The sequence below is a fragment of the Simochromis diagramma genome, unplaced genomic scaffold, assembly GCF_900408965.1.
Source record: "Simochromis diagramma unplaced genomic scaffold, fSimDia1.1 OVJJ01000216.1, whole genome shotgun sequence".
NCBI lineage: Eukaryota > Metazoa > Chordata > Actinopteri > Cichliformes > Cichlidae > Simochromis > Simochromis diagramma.
In genome coordinates, this window is record NW_024386883.1 from 14,900,317 (window position 1) to 14,916,846 (window position 16,530).

Below are 16,530 nucleotides of genomic sequence, written 5' to 3' on the forward strand. Positions count from 1 at the left end.
AGTTTACTGTATGCACATTCTACAGAAAAGGTTTGGCTTTAGCTTTAGTTTTCATTACACAACAATACAAACAGACTTGGACAAGTGGAAGAGGATGGATGGTGGGAATAATACAAACATTTGGGACTCAGTCACAAAGACATCCCACTATCAATAAATACTGGGACTCAAGCCTCCTATTGCTGGTTATGAAGACAAAAATTTAACATTAAAACAGTAATTTCTAGTGTATATCAGTTTATCTTTGGTTTAGTACATTGTATTATTTAAGGTTAGGCTTCATTTAAAAAAAAAAATCCTTTCATATTTTTTCAGATAACTAAAATATGTCTCGACATTTAGCTTTAGTTCAGTTTTACTAACTTATGATACTCTTGGTAAAGTAATTATTAATATAGTTATTTGGAAAATAATAATAAAAAAAATAAAGTGCTTCTTTGTGCTTTCTTAACATGTTAGATTGCAAATTCAACTGCACTCTTCAATGAAGAGTGTAAGTGAATTATTAAGGCGTTAACATTAAGGTGTTGGAGGGTTTTGAATTTACTTAATTTACTTAGAGGACAGTTTATTTTGAGACTTGGTTTTTTTTGTATTTTTCAGTTTTTTTATTTGATTATTTTTCTATTATTTTATTTCTAAATGTATTTCATAAGTTTTTTTTTATCTTATGTTTTAAATTATTTTTAACTGTATTTCATTACTTTTTCATTCATTTTTATTTTTTATTTATTTTCTTTAGCTTATTTTTAATTTTATTTATATTCCGGACCTTTTTAACTTATTCGTGTATATTCTTTCTTTGTTTTTTTTAATGACCTTAATTTTTTATATAACGTGAAGTTTATTTTTTAATTTCAGTTTTATTTAAATTTATTTACGTGACTTTTTTATTCATTCACGCACTTCCTTTTTTTTTTTTTTTTTTTTTTTTAAATCACTACCTTTATTATTGATTTTATTTGAATATATTTTATTGACTTGGCTGGAGGCTGGAGGCGTGGATGAGTCCGCTGCGTGGATTTCCCGGATGGAGCAGCGGCGCCATCTTTACGCCAGTGCTACCGGTGGCTCTTCGGTTCAGCGAAGCGACAGTGCTGTTGCTGATCCACCACCAGGAATCGCAGAGCAGCCGATAATCCTCCCTTTCCACTGGGACGCCACGAAAAGCCCCAGTATCCGAGCACCATGGCGGACAGAGAGAACCTAGTATACCAGGCTAAACTCGCCGAACAAGCGGAGAGATATGACGGTAAGGCTGCGGAGAGATATCGGTGGTTGCAGACCGCCTGGCCCCTCTTTCCCCCTCTGTCTCCCTGCGCAGGGGGTTTGGAGACGCAGGTGAAGCAGTTCACATGGATTTGTTGGGTGAGACGAGACAAAATGGCGGAGGTTTCCCCAGCCGAATGAAACAATATACGTTTAAATGTAGTTTTCAGCTCATGAGGAAGGCGCAGCCAGCGTGCTGGAAAGCGTGTCCCGCGGTGTGCACTGCTGCCAGCGAACATTTGTGTTAGTTACGCGGTGCTAAGCGGTTCTTCTTAGTTAGCGAGCTATTAAACGGCTAACTAGCTGGCTAGCCTTTCTTCAGCCCCGTCACGCCGAACTCCATTCAGAAAAACCACGACGAATGCCCATACCACTACAAACACGACCTGCAGCTCCGCTGACGCTGATCTTTCTGATCAATAACGAGTGGAAAAATCCCCAGAAAACGGCTCCAGTTATTGCTTACAAATCGGCCCCACAAAGGGTTTCAAGAGAAGCCCGTGTGGCAGTGAGTCTAATGGAAAACGTGCACGTAATTAAGCTCTTAAAATCACGTTTGAGGAATTTCTGTGCGGATCAACTTTTTTCTTCTTCTCTGAGGGGCTTCTCAATTTGCGCCGTAGCTGGCAAACTACAAGGTGTTTTTCAGCCTGGTCATTATAAGATGTTAGTCTTGTACCTAAACTGTAATCTTGATCAGAAGTCCAGATGAGCCAGTACCTGAAGAGTTTTAGTTTGCCTTTAGTGCCTTTCAGTAATCTCAAATAAAAAATATATTAGTAAATGTACACAGTCATGAGGCAAGGAAATCTTATTAGTATTGCCTGCCTTGTAGTTCCTTAGTTAAATTCCTCTTTCTAGAAACTGCATATTGCCATGCAACAAGTAAAATAAGCCAAAGCAGCCACCACAAACATGACACATTTCATTCTTCAATTAGAACAGTAATTTACTCAGTTGTTTAAATAGAACTAATATTAAGCACAGAGGCGGTCTGTTTGTGCTGTTTTTGCCACCGTTTATAAATAAAGCTAACATTTGGTCTGTTGCTGCTAGTGTATAAACTCCATGTTGTGGCATAAATGAGTCAAGTTTTCAAGTGAAAACAGCTGTTAGCATTGAGTTATCCTCACCTGATTCCCTGCATAGACTGTATCAAAAAGATGTAAATATAGTGACATCCCCCATTGGCATCTGAGGTCCTATTTTGAAGGCTTTCGCCATCGCGGTTTAAAAACGAATCGGATGTAACGAGGAGGGGGTGCTTCTTTACTGGCAAAGTAGCGCGCTAATTGTTAGCCTTAACAATGAGCGTAATGATCTTTACAAGCCCTTGAGCCCATAAACTGAGCAGGAACGTACTTGCGGCGAATTTCTCATGAACATCAATAGTACCGGAAGTCTTTTTGTAGCTCAGCTGTCGCTGTCTGGTGGTGCAGATTTACTGCAGCAGACATTGCCTTTGTTTCCAATGTGGAAGCTGCGTCCATGTTTAAAACCATCTCTGTTTCCTTGTTACTGTGTTTTGGCAGAGCTGCAAAGCAAGTCTCCTTTTAAATAAACTGACGGCAGGGCTCCTCAATTAGTTATTGTGGAGTCTTTCCGCACTTTTGACGGAGCCGCTTCCAACAGGCTGTAAGTTAGCATTACCCAGCATGCCCTAGTTTACTCTTCAGATTATAGTGCCATGATGTTTGCCCTTTTTAAGAGTGCTAGCAGAGGATGTTTAAGTCTTGCGTCATATGACTAAAACCGTGTGGAAGACAGATGCTCGGTTTGTCGCTCTGCATCGCTCCCGGTGGTCAGTATAGAAACCACAGCTGGCTCTTTGGCTGTTCTCCAGTTTATCAGTATTTGAAAGATTCGTGTCATGCGTGGAATTATGACCAGCATACCGCCCAGCCCTGGTGTAAAATGGCCTACCTCCTGCTGTGTGCAGGAGTTTATGCGTGAAAGCATCGCTGATGTGTTAAACTGTGCACTTTCCACACTCTCTGATCTCCGTTTGTCTGGTTCAGAGTGTGAAAACGAACCCCTTTCTCAACAAAAAGTCACATTTCCCAAGTTTGTCTGCAGCTGCTGGTATTAATTGCAGCCATTTGGTTCAGAGTGTCTGCCTCTTTTTTTTGTAGATGGGGCACAGAAATTTCCCTGCCGTCAATATAAATTTGCATTTAATCATGCATTTTATGGGTTAATCATTGTGCAAACAAACACGCCAGTGTCTGTGTTTGTGCTATTTTTAGGCTGGTCTGTCTTTCTGGGGTGCTGCTGCTTATAAAAAGCTTCCAGCTGAAGTAATTGAGGAAGAGAAACAAAGGCAAAAAGGAATAAAACATCACAGGAACAGGTTGCTGCAGTACAGGCAAAAGCAAGCTTTTCCTGCATGTAGCTGGAAAGTAACAATTTCAAACAAGCAGAAATACGATAATGGCTAATGCATATTGGATTTGGCACTTACGCAGTGCTTTTCTACTATAATTAATGCTTCATAGAAGTATTTCTCCTATGCCTAAGTGCTTTTAACCTAACATTTCCACACACTCACCCTCTGATGGTTGTATCAAGGGCAACTCGGGGTTCAATATATTGTCCCAAGAATACTTCAACATGCAGACTGGAAGAGTCACTCACCCAGTGCTGTTGAAATGTCGACAGCGCCCCCTGCGCCTGGTGTTTGGAAATCAATGATTGGACAAGAGCCTTCCTCTCTTCTGATCCACTTTTCGGCTACTGTGGAGATCTCCAGGCCTCTCGTTGAACATGTTGGCGCCTGCAGAATTCCTTTGGTAGAGGTCGTGGACGTAGCTTCTGGGTCACAAAGCCGAAGCAGAAATCTGCATTCGTTTTGTGCTCAGTCACTCATTTGACAGCATACTGAATAAAAAATTAAATCAATTTTGTATATTTTGTAAATTTAGCACTATGGTAGAAACGGCTGAGAGCGGACCAGCGGGCATCCTTACATGATGGACTTTATGGGCTGTGTCGAGCCCATGTAGTTTTGGTTCACAACCAAAATCCTAGTTGGCGGTGGAGTTTCTCTTTTCTAGTCAGTTTGAAAATTGGGTGTAGAAGAAGTAGTAGCCAGAAATGCACTAGAGGAAACGACAATACTGAACTGCCGGGTTAATGCGAGCTGTGGTTTCTAAGGAGGTGCACAGCACGATGTGGCTTACACTTTCAGAAAGTTTGTGGTTATGATGTACCCACGGTGTAGATTCAAAGCAGATGTAGAACAGCCCTCACGTTAAATACATCTCCTATAAATTTCATTTTTTCCAAAGTTGAATACCAGAGCATTTAAGTAAATGAATAACTGTGTTACATAATTGAGATCACTGATAAAAAATTGAGTTTTTTAGTATTCAAACAGAGATGCATGTCACTTTTACTTGCCTACATCTTTACTATGACAGGGAGTAGCTTTGTCTGCCACTGCACAGCTAAAAAAGGTCGTGAACGTCTATTGTGCTTGTGCAGATTCCTTTTAATGACTTGGTGTGCAAATACAGCCTGTGGAGGCTTCACTTGAAAAATGCTTTAAAAGCACGAGGAGCTCACTGATTCGCTCTGAGAGCAGGCCGAGGTGGAGCAGCATGTCGAGTCCTCCTGGTTTGTAAACCAGCTCATTGTTCCTGCTGACTGTATCTGATCATACATCACAAACTGGATGATTGGCACTTGTATTTTCCCTCCAGCGCTGGGCTGGGCGACAAGGCAAGAAATTACATCCAAATTAGATGTTTTAATGTGGTGTGTGGCTTGTTTTAACCACTTTTTGTCTTTCATCCTGCCATCTTTGATGCTTCTTATGTAAGTTATTACATGCTAGAATAAAGGTATTTCTTTTTAAGTTGAAACAGATCCAGTTAATTTTCGGTGTTTGTGTTCTTGATTAAAGAGGCTCCCCGTTGCCTCATTTATTTGACTCCTCGGGGAAGAAGCTCGTTGTGCTGATGAATTACTCCTGAGATAAGTGCCAATCGTTTTGTTTTGCTGCCATGAATCAAACATGAAATGTTTTAAAGTACTGAAGATGATCTGGCTCAGCCCTCTGGTTTAATGTTCTGGCTCAGTTTCCATCGCCTCCCCGAAGGTGTCCACGATGGTAAATGTCTACATTAGAGGAGTTTATAATTGGTCAGCATCCCGGGCGCTCCATTAATAAATCACTGAAGATGACAGAAACCTTTCAGGACTGAGCTAATGGCATGAAGATGTGCTTGTTTTTAATTTAAAAACAATGAATGTTAATAACGGTAATGAAGACTCAGTGCTGAATATTAAAGCAGAAATATTTTCACATTTACCTTTTCTGTTGTTTAACCCAGCAGAAAATTTCTCTTTATAATTCCAATCAGATGTAATGAAATTGATGCAAATTTCCTATTTTTGATCTTGAAATCTGCTAGAGTAGCTTTGCATGATTCACAATTGAAAGTGATCATTATTTATTTTAAATATGCCCACTGCCTGAACCAAGCCATCTTGGCTCCTCTCCCTTTTTGACCTTTTTCTTCTGATTGGCTACCTCTTGCAAACAGAAGGTCTGAACACTAGGAAGTTACTGCTTCTGTGGTCCTTTTTTAAAAAGTAAATTTAATACTTCAGCTCAAATATTGGAGTATTAGCTCCTTCAGCAACCCCTCCTTTAAACCTCCTTAATTCTCCTAGAGTGGCTTTGCATGATTCACATTTCAAAATAATCTTTATTTGTGTTAAATTAGGCCTCAGTGGAGCCTCTTGACTGTCTAAAAGAGGGGTTGGGGAACTTCAGACCTCAAGGGCCGGTGTCCTGCAGGTTTTAGATCTCGTCCTGGGTCAACACACCTGAATCAAATGATTAGTTCATTACCAGGCCTCTGGAGAACTTCGAGACATGTTGAGGAGGTAATTTAGCCATTTAAATCAGCTGTGATTGGATCAAGGTCACATCTAAAACCTGCAGGACACCGGCCCTTGAGGCCTGGAGTTCCCCACCCCTGGTCTAAAACCAGAGGGCTCCCCTATCCCCACCCTTCAGAAAGCATTTTTCTGATTGGATCCCCTCTCCTATGTGGGTGAAGCTTCAAACAGCCTGAAACTGAGTTTAAAGCTTTAAAAGAAAAATCATGGTAGTTCCAACATTGCTCCCCTCGTCCTGTGGCTAATTCACCCGACATTCAGCCGTTTGTTTCTATTTTGCTTCTTTCAGAAATGGTGGAGTCGATGAAGAACGTGGCGAGTATGGACGTGGAGCTGACGGTGGAGGAGAGGAACCTTCTCTCTGTAGCGTACAAGAACGTAATCGGAGCCAGGAGAGCCTCCTGGAGGATAATCAGCAGCCTCGAACAGAAAGAAGAAAACAAAGGAGGCGAAGACAAACTAAAGATGATCCGAGAATACAGGAAAACGGTCAGACACAGTTTAAACCCACATCTGATGCTGTCCTTGTTTTTCATTCTGGTTCTGCTCTTACCACACGTGAAGTGATTGTATTTTTTTCTTCTTGCCACTACTTCACAGAGTGATTAAAAAAACAAACCCTCAGGACTGAGGTAGCACTGGTTAGACATTAGTACCTGCACAGTTATTTCATGGAGATGAGAGCTCTCCTCCAGGAAATGGTTTCACAGCCCAAAATGATGAGTCGGGTGGCAGCCACGAAATAACTCTAAATCGCTTTTTTTCCCCAATTATGCTCCAGAGAAACTCCCAGTAACAGCAGAATTCAGAGAACGCCCACTGTGGGACTAACTGCATGCTGACTCTGGAGTTAAATCCCCTAAGCTCTATGCTACAGCTGCAAAACTTGATTATTTTATTAATAAAGTATTCTATGGTATCCATCCAGTAATCCTATGAGAAATACTTTTCTTAATAATCATAATAAATATTCAAGAGATAAAAAAAAAAAAAAAACAGGTCTTTCAAAATGAACTGCAATGTTTTAAATATCAGTCAAATAAAAAGCTCAGCTCATTCCTTTTAAATAATCACCAGCACAGTAAAGTCAAATAGACCTGCAACCTACACTAAGACATAAAGTTAACCAGCCTTTACTCTTCTTTCTTACATTAGCATGAGGCAAAAAAAAGAGTTCAGTTTCATCTCCTGGATGAGGTCAATTTGGGATGTGTGTGCTTAAATGTACTTGTGAGTAAGAATATAGGCCTGTAAGCCTGTAGAAAATAAAGAACGGCGTATAGAAAAGTGAGCATATCAGCACTCTCAGAACTGAAGTTTCCTGCTGCAGACGTTCTGATGGTGTAGATGTTAATAGTAATTCAGTGTCCATGTTAACGGCTACAGGTCAGCGGCTCAGTTTTACTGCCGTGCAAAAAAAAAAAAAGACTTGGAAAAGTACTTTCAAATATTAATACAGTTTATTTAATTAATATATTTTGTGTTTATTTGAATCTAACTCTGAAGCCTTGAGTTGCAGGTCTATTTTTAGTTGCAAATGTGGGTGAAGCGCTTGCGCTTACATGGTGACAGCTGAGCGCTACCGAGTTGTGGATTAAACGAAGCATCGAAGCAAATGCATTATATTTAGGTTTTTTAGAATTATGTTATTCAACTTTCTCTGGTCTCCACTATATTTATCATTATTTTATACAAAAAGCTTTTTTCACCTTTTTGTTTTGTTTGCTGTTTTGTTAATGGACCTCAAAATGAGCTTCATAGATGTCAAATATTCATTTGTTAAAATGCGTCTCATAACCTAAAAATAAAAAAGATAAAGGAGAGAGGTCTGTCGTAAGTAGCCTTCATATACTATATAATGAAGGCTTTTATTGTGAAAAGCCAGGAAGAAGCCCTGTTTGCTTAAGTGGAGACCAGACCAGGTCCCTGGTCCAGGTAATAAGTTAACCATCAATGGGAAGCATTTCTTTATTTCTTTGTGGCATTGTTTACTGCTTATTTGTTACTATGGAAAAGGCACAACAAGTTGGGAAAAGTTTTTATAGCATTAGCTAGCACAAGAGTGGCTGTCAAACACTGTCAGGTTAGTGTTGTCTAATTGAACACGCCAATATCTGCAAAGGTCTCAAAGCACACAGAGTGAGTAGGAACATAGTGTACTAACAGAAGCATCTGTGTTTTGTTCTGCAGGTTGAGAAAGAGCTGAAATCAATCTGCAATGACATTCTGGATGTACTGGACAAGCATCTCATCTTAGCTGCTACCACGGGAGAATCTAAGGTTTTCTACTATAAAATGTAGGTATCCAGTTCATATCTGAAATTGTACTAACAAAATGAGGAAAGTGGTGTGGTCGCCCAGATTATTACAAATTATGGGACATTCTGAGTTTTTTAATGTATATTTGTTGTTGCAGAATCGATTGTTAAATAAGCAAATGTTAATTTCGGGTTGTTTGGCCATTTAACACAAACATTTGCTAACACATTTTCTCTCATTTTGTTAAGATACTGTTGGGTTGTGATGTCTTGCATAACTAGACTAAACTTTTAATCACAAAATGACAGTCTGATATTTATTATTTAGTATTTTTCTCCGTTTCTGTGGCCTTATTTAGAGGAGCACAGCCCTGTCCCATTTAGAATAAACCATTAAAGGTTGAGGTGAAGCTGAAGTCTGGAGGCTGTGGGGTAAAAATCATGCACTGTGCCGAAACGGCCTGTCAGAAAAATTGGATGCATTTTTAAGCTCCATCTCCCACGATGAAATGGTACACGGTACCTCTCTTAAATTTAAAAAGTAGATGATTGAAGGAAAATCACAAACTTGGGAGTAAACGAAGCTTGTTTCAGGAGAGTGTTTTGCTTACTCTGTTTACGTAGTTGCCCTCTAAAAGATGCTTCTCTGATTAGAATTGTGCCCTAGTTAAGGGGATTAGGCGCCGGTCTAACTGTACTTATATGATCCTAATGTGGTCTTTGTTCATTTTTATTAAAAAAAATCTTTTTCCATGATAAGTATTAACCAATACCCCTGATTTATTTTGAACAGTTAAAAGTGGCTTTACCCTTCAGATTGCCCATATGTTCTTCATGGCCTTTGTGTTTGCCCCACTCAGGAAGGGAGATTACCACAGGTACCTGGCAGAGTTTGCCACAGGCAACGACAGGAAGGAGGCAGCCGAGAACAGTTTGGTAGCGTACAAAGCTGCGAGCGACATCGCCATGATCGAACTCCCATCAACGCACCCCATCCGTCTGGGACTGGCCCTTAACTTTTCTGTTTTCTATTATGAAATCCTCAACTCGCCGGACCGTGCTTGCAGGTGAGTGCACGAGATCGAGTTGTTTTTGATGTGTGTGTGTGGGGGGGGGATGCACGAAAACAACAAAACAAGTTTGACGTCTGCAAGCAGGACTTCCTGTGGCGTCTTTGATGGGGCTACGGGGGTTTTACATCACGTGAGGCTTCAAGATTGTTAGTGAACTGAAAGGAAACTACAAACTAAAAAAAAAAAAGGTGTGAAAGTAAAAGCAGTTTGTGGATGTCATCTTATGCTTTTTAATGGAATGATTTATAGAAAGAAATTAAAATTTAAGTCAATTTTGTGCTGTTCGGTAGTTTATTTATTTCTTAGTTTTGTGGTAGGCTGAAAAAAGAAGACTTGGATAATATAAGCAGCTTGGACTCTCGGTCTCTCATTACTGCCTTTCATTACTCATTACAAAGAGGAGCATCGTTTAGGAGTTGAGCCATCCAGGGTGCCAGATGAAATGATTCATGAACTGGCTATTCAACCACATTGACTTTATTTTGACTCGTCTCACAGCGTAGCTTATCGGCAAAGGACTACAGTTTTCCAGTTTGAAAAAAAGATCACACTGGCACCAGCCGGTCATTTGTTTGGGTATCTCACCAGGCTGCTTCCTGGATATCTTCCAGGTTGGCCATGGGAAGAGCCTCCAGGGAACATTTGGGAGTATATCTAGATAAGTTGGAGAAGGTGAGCAGGGTTTAGCTTGCTGCACTTGCAACCTGGACCCAGATAAGGAGCACAAAATGAATAGATGGCACACATAAATATTCAGAATGGTCCATGGATTAAGAAAAATAATTAGATTTTGGACACCAGATGTGATGGATGAATGGTGGATCCGACTGTCACACTTCCACATTTGCTTCACTTTTGATATGTCTGTGCTTCCACTGTGTGAAGTGAATCCTCAGCTCCTCTGTGTTGGTTCGTATCTTCTCTGCTGACAGGTTGGCGAAGGAAGCATTTGACAATGCCATTGCAGAACTGGATACCCTGAGTGAGGAAAGCTATAAGGACTCTACGCTTATCATGCAGTTGCTACGTGACAACTTGACACTATGGACCTCAGATGTGCAGGGAGATGGTGAGAGAACCATGACTTTACTGTTCAGGCTTAGTATTTCTGCTTTCTTTGTTTGCCCCTTTTTTATTTCTGCCTCTTTTATGGTCAAAAATCTAGCAAACAGGTTTCGTCCGGCCTTTCCTCTGAGTTCTGTGGTTTCTACACTGCTCCAAAAAATTACTGGATAACTATATTGATATGGGCATGGTAATGTGTTAGGATGCTACATCATTTGACAGAAATGAAAGCTTTTAACATACAGAGAGCTAAATTCAAAGATGGCAGGCTAGTACATTCTGCCAGAATTTCACTGCAGCAACGCAAAAATGGTATTATGGTAGTTTTTATTGCACCCACGTGCTTGCATGCATGCCTGACAACCTCGGGGCATTCTCCTTAAGAGATGGTGTCCACCGGGATCTCCCAGATCTGGACCAGGGCATCACTGAGTTCCTGGGCGGTCTGAGGTCTGGCAGCATTGGAAGGACCAAAACAAAATGTTGTTCTATTGGCGGATGCTGGGGCCAATCAGTGGTGTAAAGAGCCTGCATGCATACTCTCACTACACGAGGCCGGGCATCATCATGCACCAGGAGGAACCAGGACCCACTGCACCAGCGTAGGGTCTGACAAACCTTCAGGCAATAGCACGTATTGATGTACCATCCTGGAGGAGTTGGACTACCTGTGCAACCTCTGTAAGATCTAGGTATCAGTTCATGCTACCAGTAGTGACAGTGACCCTATCCAAACATAAAACTAGAGAAAAATCAGCCAGAGAAGATGAGAATTTTAAAGGTGGAGGCGTCTGGCATTTTTTCCCTTAACCACCCCCTCTGCTTCTTAACTGACTAGATCAGTATCCCCCAAGTTTAGCTGACTCGGTGCTAAACTCTGATTAAAAAGTGTTTAATTTTTTTGAGCAGTGTATAAAATCACTCCCTCCTTTCAGGGTCGATACTCACGAACTCTTTTAACTTCTCTCCTCTGTAGATTCTTAAGGACAGCCCTCCTCCTTCTCTCTTCTCTGTTTTTAAAGGTCTATTTTGTAAGTCATTCCTCTTGCCTTGGGCTTTTTTCCACCTCAAGCCGATAGTCTTGCCTCACCACCCTAACATCCCTCACTAACTTACTCACAGCACCAAGTCCAGTGTTTTTAGGGGTACAGAGCGGTAATTTGTCGCATTGTGTTGCTAACCTCTTCCACTTTTTTCAGCACTATGTTTGATTGTCTTCAGGGTGTCCGCAAGTCAAAAAAAAAACTTGGATAAAAGGCTGAAATACCTCCCAGTAAACAGCTGACGTCCCGAATCTGCTTCTTGGCCTAGTCAGATTTTAAGTATAACTATTTATCAAATGAAGTAAAACACATTCACATCGGAGTTATAACAATTTAAACTACTTTAAATGGCAGTTTTGTGTTTTTAACCTTTCATAAAGTAATATTTAGGTGCTTAATAATATTACAAAAGTATATCCAGACTGTCTTTGAGACCAGTTTGACACATCAGGGGTGGCTCTAGCTCAGGAGGTAGCTGGTCAACTACTAAAACGCTTTGAATAGCACTGTATAAGAACCAGACCATTTGCTTTAAATGTCTTAATGAGAAAGATGAAGCGTCACTATGCCAAGGTTTTAAGTATCATAGTGAGGTGCAGTTACACAAAGTAACTAAATCTAGCTATAAAATGTAGCTTATTTGTCCCTTTGCTCAATATTTTAATTCTTATCCTCTACAAGAATGGCTTTGCATGGTTACACAACTTTGTGGTTTGAAACAAGCCACCTTTATTCTGATTGGTTGCCCCTCTCGAACTCTCAATGACATCATGCAGAGCCAAGTGTAGAAAAAACTGCGGGAAACAGTGTTTAGAGCAGTCTGAAACCTGAGCCTTGTGCATGTGCTCCCCTCATCATGTGAGCCATGTTTAATATGAGCCTCCACCACTGTGACTTTGCATAATTGATAGAAAATATTGGAAAAGTGTAACAGGTCCCCTTCAAAATTATTGTTATTGGACGATTATCTCCATGATCAGTTATTCTAAGTGAACCAGGCGACTTCAGTTTTTATAATGTTAATTTTCCAGCTTTTAAGCTTTGCACCCTAAATGCTGGTGTCAGTCTCACAGTTGTGGGCTTGTGAATCTGAAATGTAGAAACACAACCCACCTTCCTCCTGTGACCATACAAATGACTCCATCTTCTAATTTAACCATGAGGATTTGCGGACACTCTGCTTCTTCACAAATGCACGTCGGTGTGACTGAATCCTGCACACTGGGGCATCACAGCAGATCACATGTGTGTGGGTCGGTGTTTGGAAACCTGTGAACGCAGCCTCGCGGAAGTGTGACATAACGGAGGAACTGCAGTGGCAGCATGTGAGGCTGCTGCTCCGTGTCCTGCAGTGCTCTCACATCACAGTTAGCCGCGGTGCTAATGAGCACCGTTACGCTTTCTATTTTAATCATGACAGATTCTCAGGCCTTTGTTATTTGTGCCTCTCAATGCTTCATTACACGGATGGCTGTGCGGTCTCTATGGTAACCTTTCTAAGCAACCAGTTGCACAGGTTCACAAAGCATTTCGCCCTTGTTAGTAAGTCTGCACACAGCTCCTCCTTACTGGCCTGCACGTTGACGGTCACTGGTGAAAGTTGCAGTTTGTATGTAAATGTTTGGGTTATTTTTAGCATCTGAGCGTCTCCCGCTTATTACAATGATGGTCGTTTAAACTTAAATCAGTTTAATCAGGGACATAAGTATTTAAAATTAGATAAATTTATCACATTACAGCTGCAGACAGATTACACATGTTGCCTTATTTAAATGCATGGCTGGCTTTGTTGGACTGTATCTAAAAGATGTCTGTAGTCTCTGGGTCTATGCATAAGTGCCTCAAAGCTGCATTCTTTCTAATAGCCACCAGAGGGGGCAGTGGCAAACTACTTCACCATTAGAAACTGACCTTTACAATGTTTAGAACACAGGCATCGAACTCCAGGCCTCGAGGGCCGGTGTCCTGCAGGTTTTAGATGTGTCCTTGATCCAACACAGCTGATCTAAATGGCTAAATCACCTCCTCAACATATCTTGAAGTTCTCCAGAGGCCTGGTAATGAACTAATCATTGGATTCACATGTGTTGACCCAGGGTGTTATCTAAAACCTGCAGGACACCGGCCCTCAAGGCCTGGAGTTCGACACCGCTGGTTTAGAAGAACACAAACATTATGTCAGGAAAAATACGTTTGTGTGATTCTTTAAAATATACTCCTCCTAAAGAGGAAAACTCCTGTAAAGGCATATGCACAAAGTTCAGCCACAGATATTCCTGTTTCCAGCTTTCAGTCAGAAAACGACAAATAGCAGCTGGTTATAAACTAACATTATACCGGCTAATGTTTGGCTTAAGTATCCTAAAAATCACACTTTCAAACTGATAAATAATTAAAGGAAATCCTCAGGTTTTACGAGAGTTTAATCACGTACTGGTCGAGTTTGACAAGATTTAAAAAAACAAAAACAAAAAACCTTTAGAAACAGCTGCAGCTCTTACCAAGAGGAATAATTCATCACCTCAGATTTAGCTTCACTGACTCATCGACTCGTTTCGGACTCGTTACACAAAGATTGATGGCATCCTCCACAGCAAATGTACGTGGATAATTCACACTGGGCATGTTGACAGCTGAGGTAAACAGCAGGCTGACAGCTTACACTCACTGCAGATGACCAGGGGATATATTGGAAAATATTACACAAAACACCCGTGGGAGCGTTTTTTTTTTTTTTTTTTTTTTTTTTTTTTTTTTGTTTTTTTTGTTTATCCCCATTCCTGGTTTGCTGATATTATTTAAATATTTTAAAGTGTGTACAAAAATGTTTTCATACACAAACATGCCAGCCACCTGCAGGTGTTTTTATTCTACGAAGCTCGAGCTGTTGGGTCTTGAACCCCTGCTGTTTTCAACACCTCTTAATTTCATTAACCTCAAACGCTTCATTCAATGTGACAGTAGGCTACTGACAGCAAAGAGCGGTAAAAATGGGTTACTTCACAGGTGAGATCATACCTGTGTGCTGTTGAAACACTGTCACAGAACAGCAGCTGGCCAGTCTGCTTGCCCCACAGGACACAGGTTATGTCAAACCCTGTTTAATCTTCTTAATTTCACTCCATTTGGACCATAAAGGGCTTTTAAATTAGTGCCGTCATCGTACTTACTGCTCTTTATACAGCTGTTACGTACTTTTATGTGAGTATTTGATCATTTTCTGATTCACAGGCAGTTTTCCAACCATGGATGAAGCCTAAAAATTCAATATTTTAAGGTCCAGGCTAAATCCGTGACTGGCAAACCGTCCCGTAGTTTGGATATCCATGCTTCACTTCACGCTGCTCGTCACCGGTGATGCTTTTGAAATGTCTTTAAGTGTATAGCAGCAGCCCAGTGACTGTTGGTGCTTTTTGTCTCCATCTCAGGTGAAGAACAGAACAAAGAAGCACTGCAAGATGCGGAGGACGAGGCCCAGTGAGACTGAACAACGCAAGACAAGCTCTCCTCCTCTTCCTCCTCCTCCTCCTCTCTTAACTCCCTCCTCCCAGCACTGTCTCCTGTCCCCAGCCACAGTGTTCAGCTGGGTTTACTCTGCAGCCCACTCCTACTCTACAATCCCCTCCATTTCCACCCTCCTGCCCCACCTTTTTCTCCTCGTATGCACGCCATCTCCCTCGTTTTTCCCACCCTGGGGGTTTTCACTTAGTTTTATTACTTTTTCTTTTTTTTGCACGCCTGTACCCCCTTTAAGGTTCACGTCCTCTTGCACAGTTTTTATTTTGCTTTATTTTGCTGTTATCATCTGTTGCCAAGTACGCTTGCCTGTATTTGTAACATGTGCAAGAGTTTATTTAAAGACGATACTTTGCTGTTTTCCGGTGTATGTGCGCGCGTGTGTTGATGATCAGTATCTTGTCCGTGCTTCGTCAGTTGTCACATTGAGGAAACGCAGCAGTGATGGGAGGTTTAAAAGGGATGTGTTAAAGCTTTTTGGAAGAACTAAGTGCCCTCGTTACATTTTCTTTTTTGTGGTTACTACACCTGCTTCTTCAACACATGTTCATTTTCTTTCTTTCTTTTTTTGTTAAATTACGAAACGTCCCCCACCTCCGAGCATCGCTCTGACCTCTCTCCTTGTCCACTCTTTGGACCAAGTTTTGTGCTGCGAGGCTGTAGCGCTTTCGCTAATGGCAGATAGTTAGGTAATGGCTTTTTAACAGACAAAATGTGCATCAGTGTGAGCGTGGGAGGGGATTGCTCAACACTCTTTGATTGTAACGTAATGCAGTTTTGCATTGGCACTATATAAAAACAGTTTGGGAAATAGAGGCCTGCTGTATCTTTACTCCCCTGACTCTTTCAGGTTTTCTTCTGTCCCTTCCCTCTCCTCATCCTCCTCTTCTTCCTACTCCTTCTGTTCAGTATGTGTAAAGTGAATCTGATTTGTACTACTGGATATTCTCACCGGAGCCACAAGTACCATCTGTATTCTTACTGAAACACAGCATGGAATTAACATTAAACTTCAAATTGAAAATCATGTCTTTCGTTTTTTATTTATTTCAGTTTAAAATCCATGAAATTAGGAAAAGAAATTGTCGTTGTGTTGATCAGAGGGTATCTGACCTGCAGAGTGAGAGGATATTCTTGGATCACAGTCATGGGGGCGCTGTAGGACCGGCACTTAGCTTTAACCTACAGTTAGGACTGTAAGCTTTCAGACAATGACACACTTATTTGTAGTTTTGTGTCTGTGCATCACAGTGGATTTAAACAGCGAGTGATTACAGTTCAAACTTTCATCAGGAATTAAAAGCCATGTTTATACACACAATTCTTGAGAAATTGTATTAAAGTGCAATTTCAACAGCAAGTCTCAGTTTGCTCAGTTCTAGCCAATAAAGAATCTGT

At 40.9% G+C, this 16,530-nt stretch overlaps 1 protein-coding gene and 1 long non-coding RNA gene across 3 annotated transcripts; one reads left to right on the forward strand and one right to left on the reverse strand.

Annotated features, from left to right (window-relative positions):
- The first annotated feature begins 1,033 nt into the window (after nucleotides 1-1,033).
- On the forward strand, nucleotides 1,034-16,159 carry LOC120733922 (14-3-3 protein epsilon). Of its 2 annotated transcripts, XM_040032444.1 has the most exons (7): nucleotides 1,034-1,252; nucleotides 6,467-6,666; nucleotides 8,368-8,474; nucleotides 9,296-9,502; nucleotides 10,441-10,577; nucleotides 11,550-11,604; nucleotides 15,045-16,159. In XM_040032444.1, exons 1-6 carry the CDS (start codon nucleotides 1,189-1,191, stop codon nucleotides 11,555-11,557), a joined length of 723 nt encoding a protein of 240 aa, XP_039888378.1. In that variant the 5' UTR covers nucleotides 1,034-1,188; the 3' UTR covers nucleotides 11,558-11,604; nucleotides 15,045-16,159. The 2 variants fall into 2 exon arrangements, with proteins under 2 accessions (XP_039888378.1, XP_039888376.1); XM_040032442.1 differs by lacking the exon at nucleotides 11,550-11,604 and having other exon boundaries at nucleotides 1,035-1,252.
- On the reverse strand, nucleotides 12,063-13,941 carry LOC120733923. Its single transcript, XR_005695915.1, has 3 exons — nucleotides 13,559-13,941; nucleotides 12,894-12,898; nucleotides 12,063-12,073 (listed from the first exon to the last, which is right to left on the reverse strand). It is a non-coding gene; the product is annotated as an uncharacterized LOC120733923 (long non-coding RNA).
- Nucleotides 16,160-16,530: the final 371 nt, after the last annotated feature.

Bases quoted from the DNA above. Each gene is read 5' to 3' on its own strand.
- LOC120733922 (XM_040032442.1), top strand. From the start codon at position 1,189: ATGGCGGACAGAGAGAACCTAGTATACCAGGCTAAACTCGCCGAACAA. The intron at 1,253-6,466 runs GTAAGGCTGCGG...TGCTTCTTTCAG, and splicing joins ACAAGCGGAGAGATATGACG to AAATGGTGGAGTCGATGAAG. The intron at 6,667-8,367 runs GTCAGACACAGT...TTTGTTCTGCAG, and splicing joins TCCGAGAATACAGGAAAACG to GTTGAGAAAGAGCTGAAATC.